We start from the raw sequence: 10,915 nt of genomic DNA, 5'->3' as shown, positions 1-10,915 counted from the left end.
TGTGTGTGTGTGTGTGTGTGTGTGTGTGTGTGTGTGTGTGTGTGTGTGTCTGGGTTAGGGGATTCCTGGACTTGGGGATTCCAAACTCAGACTGATTGATCCCTCCTGAACCATCCCCAAGGGATAATGAATCAATCCCTGACTATGAATGCTTTGAAAAGAAGGAGAGGATGGAAGGGCACAGAGCTACAGACAGAGACAGAAAGGGACAGGGTGAGCTCCACAGAGAAAGACAGTAACTAAGCAGAGGCAGAGAGAGAGAGAGAGAGAGAGAGAGAGAGAGAAACAGAAACACCTCCATGGCGACAGAGGCAGTAGCTCAGAGACAGCTCCAGAGACAGAGAGACAGAGACAGCCCTGTGCCGATAGAGACAGTGATAGGGCAGAAACACAGTACCAGAGACAGAGACAGAGATGGAAATGCAGAGACAGAGACAAAAACAGCCACACAGAGACCGACTGAAGGAGACAGACACCTAGACAGAGACAAAGACAGCTACACCAAGGACAGAGATACTGATAGGGACAGAGACACAGCACCAGAGACAGTGATAGGAAGCGAGAGAAAAGACGGAGATACTGACGTACAGGCTCACACAGCGCAGAGAGAGAAGGGATTTGGTGTGGACGGAGCAAATGAGGAGAAAACTCTCCGATGTTTCGCTCTTCCCTTCCCCAAGTCCTATTGAGAAGCAAGAGATGTCCGGGTTTGTGAAAGAGGGGGAACAGGGAGGTGTCCGGGCGCTCGAACGACTGGGTCCTGGGGCAACCCCTCTGATCCTCTCTTTTTATCTCTCCCGTCTCACAGTACGATGAGCTGCCTCAGTATCCCGGCGTGGACAGCTCAGGCCTGGCCAACTTCTCGGAAGCCGCGCCCCGAGGGAGCGGGGGGCCTGCGGTGCTGCCCCAGGCCCCCTACGGCCCCGCCCCGCCCCCGGGGCCGGCCCGGAGCCGAGCCAGAGGAGGAGACGGACTGAAGAGCGAGAAAGACGAGATTTACGGGTGAGGACGGCTGCTGAGTCCCTGCCTCGATGGGTCCTCTGTGTCTGCGTGCGTCAATCTCCTTCTGGCAGTCAGTCTGTGTGTCTCCCTCTCCCTCGCTGTCTCTCTGCTCCTGCCTCAAGCGGGGCCTCAGCCTGATTTAGGAGCACCCCTCCCCTGAGTGCCGCCTGTTGTGCCCCAGGGTGAGAGCTGAGCCCCACCTCTCCCCGTCCCGCAGGCACCCGCTGTTCCCGCTTCTGGCTCTGGTGTTTGAGAAGTGTGAGCTGGCCACGTGCTCCCCTAGGGACGGGGCCGGCCCGGGGCCTGGGGGCAGCCCTGGCATGGGGCCTGGGGCCGATGTCTGCTCCTCCGACTCCTTCAACGAGGACATCGCCGCCTTCGCCAAGCAGGTGGGGCCCCTCCGCCGGGACCCACTGGGCGGGGGGCTGGGGGTGTCTGAGGAGCGCCAGGCAGCCCCTGACGTGCGCTCCGTGCTTCCCTCTCCTGTCTCCTCCCATTCTCTCTCGATGTCGCGTCTCAGGTCCGCATGGAGAAGCCTCTGTTCTCCTCCAACCCAGAGCTGGACAACCTGGTGAGAGCTTAGCGCAGCCGCTCTAAGTAACCCCAAAGCTTTGGTTTCCCCCAAACACCAGGCCTAGCCTGAGAGGGAGCCCCTCCCTCCAATAACCCTGGCGGGGAGGGGCTAGGAAGAGAGTTACTGGGTATCTTCACTGTCTTTCCTCTGCCTCTTAGGGCCCTCATCTCCCAGCCCTTGTTCCAGGTCTCTCTCCACATCTTCCCATCTCTGTCTCTGCATGTCTCTGTCTCCATGACTCTCTATCTCTGTCCCTCTCTCTCTCTCCCTTCTCTTTTCCCATCTGCCTCTCTGTCTCTTCATCTTCTGGCTTGTCTTGCTCTCCCTGCTCCTGTCTCTCTGCCTCGTCTCTGTGTCTCTCTGTGTCTCTGTCTTTCCCCTCAGATGATACAGGCCATCCAGGTACTGCGGTTTCATCTGCTGGAACTGGAGAAGGTGAGTGCTTGTCTTCTCCCCTGCCCGTTCCCAGCTGCTCATTCCCCAGCTTACCTTTATTCCTGCCACCCCCACCCCCACCAGGTACACGACCTGTGTGACAACTTCTGCCATCGATATATCACCTGCCTCAAAGGGAAGATGCCCATCGACCTGGTCATTGAGGACCGAGACCGAGACGGTGATGACTCCATCATCCCCTGCAAAGCTGACCTGGATGACTTCCCAACCCCTCACCCTGGGCTCCCCCACCAGGTGCTGCCTCTCCCCTACACACACACACACACATACACACACACACACACACACACACACACACACACACACACATACTTGGTACACACCATACTCGCTCATTGTCCCACTCACCCACGGAGAAATACATACACTCAGACACACTCACACTCGCATATAAAGAGGTACACAGTACGGTAAAATACAGCCACTCTCTCACATACACATACTCAGATACAGTGACACATTCATGTAACAGCCACGTAGAGAAAATCACACACCAAGATGCCCTCTGATCCACTTGGTCTCACACTCAAACAAGCTGTACTCATTCCTCATACAGTCACATTCAGACACAGAGAACACATAAGCCTGGTTGGGGAGAGGCAGGGATTGTGGGTAGCCGGGAGATCCCCGGCAAGGACTGTGGAGATGTCTAAACCCACCCTGTGTCTTCCTACACCTTGGTGGGGGTTCCCTAATCCCCAAGCTCCACACTAACCATTCTCTTTTCCCCTCAGAACAATTCCTGGGTTCGGGACCACAGCGACAGCGGATCTGTGCACCTGGGGACACCAGGTCCATCCAGTGGAGGCATGGCCTCCCAGAGTGGGGACAACTCCAGTGAGCAGGGTAAGGACGGGGCAGGAAGGGCTAGGCATAGACGTTGACCAAGGAAGATCCTCGCGGAGTGGACGGGGTTGGGCTTCCCCAGGCTCTGGTGCAATAGGAGACCCCAGAGTCCAGCATCCCTCTCCCCATCAGGAGATGGGCTGGAGACCAGAGCGGCCTCCCCCAGCTCTGGGCCCGAAGACGATGAGCCTGATCACGACCAGAGGCAGAGTAAGAAGCGGGGGATCTTCCCCAAGGTGGCCACCAACATCATGAGGGCCTGGCTTTTCCAGCACCTAGCGGTGAGCCCCCACCCCTAGCACCTGCTCCCAGGGAAGGCATAGGACACATTTAGCCAGACCCACCATGAATCTGTCTAGTGGGTCCCCCCATAATCTCTCTCACACACACCCCAAAGATACTCTGTAGGCCTCAGGTACCCCCAGGCCTGGCCCAGCCTTAGACCCTTCCTGGATCCCCTGGCACCACCCGGTTTGGCTCAAGGGAAAGAAAGGCCTTTAATCTCTACCTCTACTGGAACGTAAAGATATCTGGGAGGCCCTGAAATTGGCCACTGCCTTGTCTTTCTCTCTCTTTGTGGGGATGACTCCTGGTCCATCTCAACCCTCTGTATTGCCCCCAGCACCCCTATCCCTCTGAGGAGCAGAAGAAGCAGCTGGCCCAGGACACGGGTCTCACCATCCTACAGGTCAACAACTGGTGAGAAGCTCCTGAGGGGGGAGAAGGGGGAGGGGGCTGGACAGAGGCCCCGGGGCCTCCCTCCCCCTCTGCCTCTATCTCTCTGCCCCTTTACTTCAGCGTCTGTCCCTCCTCACTGCCTGCCTCCCTGCCCAGCTCTTGCCTGGCTCAGCTAGTCTGACTCTTCCACTGTCCCCTGACCTGGGCACCTGTGTCTCTCTGTGACCCCGTCTGTGTCTCCCTGTCTCTCTCTCCGTCTCCCCTGTCTGTTGGTGTCTCTGTATCTTTTCCTACAGGTTCATTAATGCCAGGAGGCGGATTGTGCAGCCCATGATTGACCAGTCCAACAGGGCAGGTGTGTGCATGCACGTCTGTGCGTGTGCGTGTGTGTGTGCACGTGTGCACGTGTGCGTGCGTGTGTGTGCGTGTGTGTGTGTGTGTGTGTGTGTGTGTAAAAATAGGACTGGAAGCAGGAAAGGGACCTCAGAGACCATTTAGTCCGGCCTCCTTATTTGACAGAGAGGGAAACTGAGTCCCGAGAGGTGGGTGAAGTGACTGGCTCTGTAGCAGCTGAGAGGCAGAGCTGGAAAGTGACCCCAGCTCCTCTGCCTCCTCCTCTTTCTGTGCTGGACTACGAAGCTTGTCTAGTCACTGCCGGGCTGGGTGGGCATGTCCTGAGGGAGACCCCTCCCATGGACAGTGTCGCGTCCCCCTCACAGGCCCTGGCACAGCCTACAGCCCTGAGCACGGCCCAGCCCTGGGGACCTTTGGCCCAGACCAGAGTCCAGGCCCTGGGCCACCCATGAGGACCACCGGTAAGGCCTGCCCCCAACCCGGGCTCCTCCTGTTCCCAGACTACAGAGATCTCCCCATCCACTCCGAGCCTCCCTTGGGGGCCCAGGACTCATGAATAATGCATGTTTCCTTCGCATGCAGAAGCCCACACTATCCTAGTCCCACCCACTGTCCCTTCTTAAAGGGGCCCCACACCCTCTTACAGGGGGTGGATCTGGGGGAGGGCCTCCTTCCCCCATCTCTCATCCCCAGGGTCCATGGGCATGAGCGTGAGCCTGGACAGGCAGTGGCACTACATGTAGGGGCATCTGCAGCCTCACCCACTGACGGTGAGTGTTCTCCACGAGTACCCATCCCTCTGAGGCTCCTTGTATACCCAGCACTGGCAGCAGCAGAGGAGGAGGAGGAGGGGCAGCTCCCCGGGAGACAGCTCTCCTGGGCACTGTCTGCACCCAAGGCAGCCCAGGCTAGGGTGTGGGGAGGGTCTGGAGAGACGAGTCTGCAGGGAGGAAGCCGGGGCTGCTCCTCCGTGGAGACCAGCTCCTGGGCTGCTCCAACACATCCCCCCGGCTGCCCGGCTCCTTCCCTGCCCGCCTCTGTCTCTCTCTCTTCTCCTGTCCTGCTCTCCCACTCTCCCTTTTGGTCTTCCCTTCTGCGTCTCTCTTTATATACCTCTGTCCCTCGGCTTCTCCTGTCTCTCTCTCTCTCCTGTGTCTCTTTCCAGCCCTGTTTTTCCCTTCCTCCCCTCTCTTCCTCCCTCTTTCTTTCTCCCCTTCCCTGTGTCTGTCTCTTAGTTCTGTCTTCGTGTCTCTTCACTTTCTCTTCCTGTCCTCTCCCCTGAGTCTCTCTCTCTCTCTCTCTCTTTCTCTGTGCCTGGTGTTTCTACACCCTAGCAGTGGGGAAGCCAACAGGATGGGGACGGAGATCTGGGGGTCCCCTAAGCTCCTATCCATCGCCTGACCCTCTGCAAACCCCTTCTTTCTCCAAAGCCGGGACTCCTTCTCCGTGGATGTGGAGGGTCCTGCGAGCTGAGCCGCCCCCCCACACCTGGGGCTCCCAGCCAGGGCCCTGCCTGATGCGGCCGGGCCTGATGCCCTCCCACCTCAACGCCTACCTCCCCGGGCTCCCCGGGCTCCTGGGCTGGGACTCGCTGTACACTGAGCTGTCCACCCCTCAATGATGATGATGAGAACACACCTACTCCATCCTGCAGGCTCCTCAGAGACTCTGGGCCCCTTCCCTGCTTCTCCCTGAGCCCCAGGCCCCCTCGTGCCCCACCCTGGGAGCACCACGGCCAAAGGATGGGGGGAGGCTGAGGAGCCGGGGGAAATGGTCCAGGCCCCTTCCTCCAGGCCTGGGCAGGAGGGGTCCTGGGACACAGACAGGGCAGGGTTCCTGGGGTTTTTCCCTGTCTTCCCCTGGCTCTGCCCCATTCTCTTTAGTCTGTCTCTGTCTCTTTCTCAGCCTTTTTTTTAAAAATGATAAAATCTTAAAAAAGAAATCTTCCACTTCAGCCTCTTTCCCTCCTTCAGCCCATCCCTGTGTTTGTCTCTCTGGTTAACAATGAAGACCAGACTGGAGGAGGAAGGGGGCAGGTGGCCGCTGGGGAGGGGGCTGAGGGAGGAGGGGATAATGAGGTGGAATGCCTCTGGCCCATCCGTTCCCTCTGTTTCTGCCGCTCATCTCCACCTCGTACCTGCATCTTTCTCTGGGTCTCACCCCCCCCCCCCTTTCTCTGTCTCTGTCTCTGTCTTTGTCTAGCTACCCAAGTAGTATTCAGCCAGGGCTAGGGTTTCCAGCCCTCCCAAGCACTTCGCACAAAGCATGGGAAGAGTCTAGGGAGGGGCCTGGGAAGTCAAGAGAACCACCGAGAGGCCCAACTGGGTCCCCCTTAGAAGAGGATGTGTGGGAGGCCCAAACCAGGGGGGAGGGTGATAAAGAAGGTCAGCCCCCACCCTTCTTCCCTTCATCAGCTTCTCAGCTGGAGCTGAGGGAGGGGGAGAAAGTGGGGGCAGAATGTCAGAGCAGGAAGTACCCTTAAGAACCATTTAATGATTCATCCCCTTCATTAGACAAATAAGAAAACTGAGGCTTACAGTGGGAGATATTTACCTGAGGCCAAACAGCAAATCGGGGGGCCTGTTCCCTGCCAGGGCTCTTTCCACCATTCTCCTATGGGTCCCCCCCTAGACATTATGAGTGCTTGAATCAGTAGGGTTTCTCTTAGGGGTTAGTCTTGGATCTTTTCTAGGAAGAGAAACTGAGGCAGATACAAAAGTTGGGTGTGGAGGGGGGATCCTTCTCTTCTGGCTCTTAGCCCCTAATTCACAGAGAAATGAATGAACAGATGAATGAAAAAAAAAACATTTATTAAGCACCTACCATGTGCTTAAACTGTGTGTGGTGCTGGAGGTACCAATACAAAAGTCCGTCCTCTCCAGGAGCTGACACTGAAAAGGGAGAGGGATGGCGGGAAGGGCACTGGGTCTGAGCAGGGCTGGGGCCGCAGAAGACCAGGACCCTACCTGCATCACAGCACCCAGAACAAAAGAGAAAAGGGAGCGCGTAGCAAGGTGGCTGGGGCAGCCTTGGTAGGAAATATAGGCTGGGGTCAGTGAAATAGAGTGGGGTGAAAGAGGTGGCATGCCCTTGACTCATCAACTAGGAGCAGCCAGACCGCGCGTGTGTGTGTGTGTGTGTGTGTGTGTGTGTGTGTGTGTGTGTGTGTGTAAGACAGAGAGAGAGAGAGAGAGAGAGAGAGAGAAGCAGAGACAGAACTGAAAGGAGTCTACTTTAGCCTGGACATGAGGAAACCCTTACCACCATGAGAGCTGTCCAACAATGAAATGGGTCAGCTTGGGAGGGGGCGAGCTCCTGACATCACAGTCCAAATACGCGGCCACCCAAGTCCCTTCCAATTCTAACATTCTGTGATTGATTGGCTTCTAACATCTCTTTTAGTTTGGACAAGCTCTGCTTCTGATTGTGTGGGTCTGTCTATAAGATGTGTCTGTGATATGGAAGGGAAGGAAGCCTGAACCTAGAACCCAAGTCACCTGGGTTCTCGACTTGACCATTTCTCTGCTTTTCTACATGACCTTGGCCAAGTCCCTGCCCCTCTTGGGGCCTCAATTTCTCTCTCTGTAAAGGGAGACTCCAACCTTTGTACTAACCACAGAGGCCAGCAGATAGCCTCAGGACACACACACACACACACACACACACTATAACAGACACAGCCTTGCCCTTGACTCCACATGTGACCTTGGGCAGAGGCCCAGTGCATATCTAGCTAATGGAGAATTCCTCTGTAATATCTCTGATATGGAACCACCCGGCCACTGCTTAATGACTCCCAGGAAGGACAAGTCCACTGCCTCTCCCCTCCTCCCAGCAGCCCATTCTGGCTTCAGGTTGCTCTGTTAGGAAAATCTTTCCATCCAGCCTTCATCGGCCTCCTCAGATGTCCACCCATCATTACTGGTTCTGCCCTCTGGAGTGAGGCTTATCCTTCTTCCATGGGATAACCCGGCCCTGTGCCCTCTGAGCATCCTCTTCTCCAGACTAAGCATGCCCACCCAGTTCCTTTAATAAGCCATGCAGGGTGGACTTGGGGCCCTTCTCCCTCCTGGTTCCCCTCCTCTGAATGCTCTCTGGATCATTGGCCTTCTTCCGGAGTCCCTGGAGCTGAGCACCACCCTCCAGATGAGATCAGACCTGAGGAGATCAGGACTATTGCCTGTCTCATTCAGAATATCATGCCCATTATGCCCAAATATTATTATGCAGCTCAGGATGCCATTGACTTTTTTGGCTAATACATTATTCCATTGACTCCCATTGAGCTTGCAATCTTCCCCTCCCCCCTTAGCCTCAGTTTCTCCTTTGGCAAAATGAGGGGGTTGGACTAGGGGCCTCCAAAGGCCCTTCCAGCTTTGATGAGCTGGGTTCAAGTCATGGCTGTCATTTCCTGCCTGTTTGACATTAGGCAAGACCAGACCCATCTTGGGGCCTCAGGGCCCTTTTCTGTAAAATGTAAGCCCAGGGTAAGAGTGGTCTAGGTGGGACCTCTGAGGCCTCTTCCAGCTCTAAAGCTCTGATCCCAGGCTGACCCTTCCACCTCGGGCTGCCTCAATCGGTGTAGATGGCAGCCCTCCACACTCTCTCCCGTCCTTCTGGTCTTCCTGTCCTTCATCCATAAGAGCTCCACCCACCATGCTGGAAGATCACCCTCTACATCTGAGGACACTGCATGGAAGTCACTGGAGCCATCTCTCCTCCACGTTCAGTACGTGACCAACCCATCTTTGCCAGTCATACATTTTTTCTATTAATATCCTTCATGCCTCTTCTCTTAAGTGGGTCTTCATTACTTGTGGGATGCAGTCTGTTCACATCCACCAGGCACCTCTCCAGTGACCTTTAAGGCATCTTGCACTTGAATTCACTGAGGTCTGTGGAAGTCATATGTCATCCCTGGAATTTTCAATGGTTTTTCAGTCATGTCTGACTCTTCGTGACCCCATTTGGGGTTTTCTTGGCAAAGATACTGGAGTGGTTTGCCATTTCCTTCTCCAGCTCATTTACAGATGAGGAAACTAAAGCAAACAGGATTAAGTGACTTGTCCAGGGTCACCCAGCTAGGAAATGTCTGAGGCCAGGTTTGAACTTAGGAAGGTGAGTCTTCTTGACTCCAGCCTGGAGCTGTATTCACTGCACCACCTAGCTTTATTATTCCCTGGAATAACGTTTTGGTTTTTTTCTAAATGGGCCTTTATTTTAGGGACAAACTTGGGTCACTAAAAACTCTGGACACATTCTCAAAGGTAATTCAATCTTATTTCCTCCTTTGGAATTCAGTTTTGGGTTTGGGCATTAACCATGATCAGCATCTGTCTAAGAGATAGGATTAAAAAGTCAAACTCTGTGTAGGTTGTTTTTCCATCTGCCTATGGATGAAGTTTGATTTTTTTTTTTTTTTTTTTGGTGAGGCAATTGGGGTTAAGTGACTTGCCCAGAGTCACACAGCTAGCAAGTGTTATGTGTCTGAGGCCGGATTTGAACTCAGGTCCTCCTGACTCCAGGGCCACTGCTCTGTGCCACCTAACTGTCCCTGGATGAAACTTGATTACAAAATTCCATGAAACCAGAGATTATAAGATTCAAAAATTTTTAAATGGCTACAAAGCATTTCCATGATTCTATTAATTCCGCAAGCCTATGATTCTATGAATTCTATGATCTTATGCTTCTTTGAATTCTGAGATCATATGATTCTGTGAATTCTGAGATTGTATGATTCTATGAATTTTGAGATCATACAAAGTCAGAGAGATTCTATGACTTGGCAAATCTATGATTTTTATGAAGTCCGAAATCCTTTGATTCTCCTGAGAGTCTATGATTCTAAAATTTAAAAATGGCTATGAAGCATTTCCATGATTCTATTAATTCTGCAATACTACAATCCTATGATCCTCTGATTCCACGAATTCTGAGATCATATGATTATATGAATTCTGAGATCATACAAAGTCAGAGAGATTCTATGATTTGGCAAATCTATGATTTTATGAAGTCTGAAATCCTTTGATTCTGTGATATGATCACTTTAAAATTCTAGGTTTTTAAGATGCTAATACTCAGGACTCCATGATTCCATCAGTTTTGAAATTCTAGGAATCCAAGATTCTATGGACTGAAATGTTGCAATTCTTTTCTCTTCTCTTCTCTTCTTTCCTTCTTTCTTTCTTTCTTTCTTTTATTTTGTCCAGATCTATGATTTCATTGTTCAAGGTTATTTCCCCTGTCAAGGAAACTCCCTCCACTAGTACAAGTGGGTAACACCTCAAAGCTCACTATGGGGCATGTCTAAATTGGAAAAGAGTCATGGAGGAAACGATAGCTGTCTCCAAGTATCCGAAGTGCTGCTTTGTGGAGAAGGAAATAGACTAGTCCAGTATGGCTGCAGAGTGCAGAACCAACAGCAATGAATAGAAGTTTTGAAGAGGGAAATTTGAGTTTGATGTCAGGAAAAGCTTCCTAATCATTAGAGATGTTCACAAGTGGCATGGGCCACCTGCCTCCAGAGGTCGTAGGGGCGTACATTTATAGCTAGAAGGGACCTTCAAAACCACAGAGTCCAACATGCTCATTTTACAGATAAGGAAACTGAGGCATAGAGAGGTTATGTGACTTGCCTATGGTCATGCAGCTAGCAGTGGTCAGAGGAGAAATCTGATCCCACATCTTCTTGGCTCCGAGGTCAATGCCCTCTATGGGGGGAAGCTCCCACATTCATCTCGATGACCATTTGTTGAGTATGTTAGAGTAGGGATTTCTTTCATGTATATTTCGAACTAAAGGATTGCTAGTTCAATTCTGTGTTTATATAACATTAGAAACTTGCCTGGGACTCTGAGAGGTAATGATTTACTGAGGATCACACAAGCGTCACAGGTGAGACTTGAACCCAGATTTTGACTCCAAAGCTCACTATGCAGCAACGCCCCAACGAAATTCTGATTCAAAAATTCTACTATTGTACAAAATCTGAGATTCTTT

The 10,915-nt window shown here is 52.9% G+C and overlaps 1 protein-coding gene across 2 annotated transcripts in view; it reads left to right on the top strand.

The window, feature by feature from the left end:
* Positions 1–5,806, top strand: part of MEIS3 (Meis homeobox 3) — a 10,259-nt gene extending 4,453 nt beyond the window's left edge. Inside the window, exons 2-13 of one of the 2 annotated variants that reach the window (XM_027846001.1) lie at positions 809–1,002; positions 1,220–1,391; positions 1,523–1,573; positions 1,961–2,011; positions 2,096–2,266; positions 2,767–2,878; positions 3,011–3,159; positions 3,501–3,577; positions 3,853–3,911; positions 4,276–4,371; positions 4,604–4,680; positions 5,341–5,806. In XM_027846001.1, coding sequence (XP_027701802.1) covers positions 809–1,002; positions 1,220–1,391; positions 1,523–1,573; positions 1,961–2,011; positions 2,096–2,266; positions 2,767–2,878; positions 3,011–3,159; positions 3,501–3,577; positions 3,853–3,911; positions 4,276–4,371; positions 4,604–4,653 — 1,182 coding nt within the window. In that variant the 3' untranslated portion in view covers positions 4,654–4,680; positions 5,341–5,806. Of the gene's footprint in view, positions 1–808; positions 1,003–1,219; positions 1,392–1,522; positions 1,574–1,960; positions 2,012–2,095; positions 2,267–2,766; positions 2,879–3,010; positions 3,160–3,500; positions 3,578–3,852; positions 3,912–4,275; positions 4,467–4,603; positions 4,681–5,340 lie in introns of those variants that run through there. The other variant, XM_027846000.1, reaches the window with a different exon arrangement.
* Positions 5,807–10,915: the final 5,109 nt, after the last annotated feature.

The sequence above is a fragment of the Vombatus ursinus genome, unplaced genomic scaffold, assembly GCF_900497805.2.
Source record: "Vombatus ursinus unplaced genomic scaffold, bare-nosed wombat genome assembly UNPS02015030.1, whole genome shotgun sequence".
Taxonomy (NCBI): domain Eukaryota; kingdom Metazoa; phylum Chordata; class Mammalia; order Diprotodontia; family Vombatidae; genus Vombatus; species Vombatus ursinus.
The sequence above is the reverse complement of the archived record's forward strand: the minus strand, read 5'-3'. Positions and strand labels throughout refer to the sequence as shown.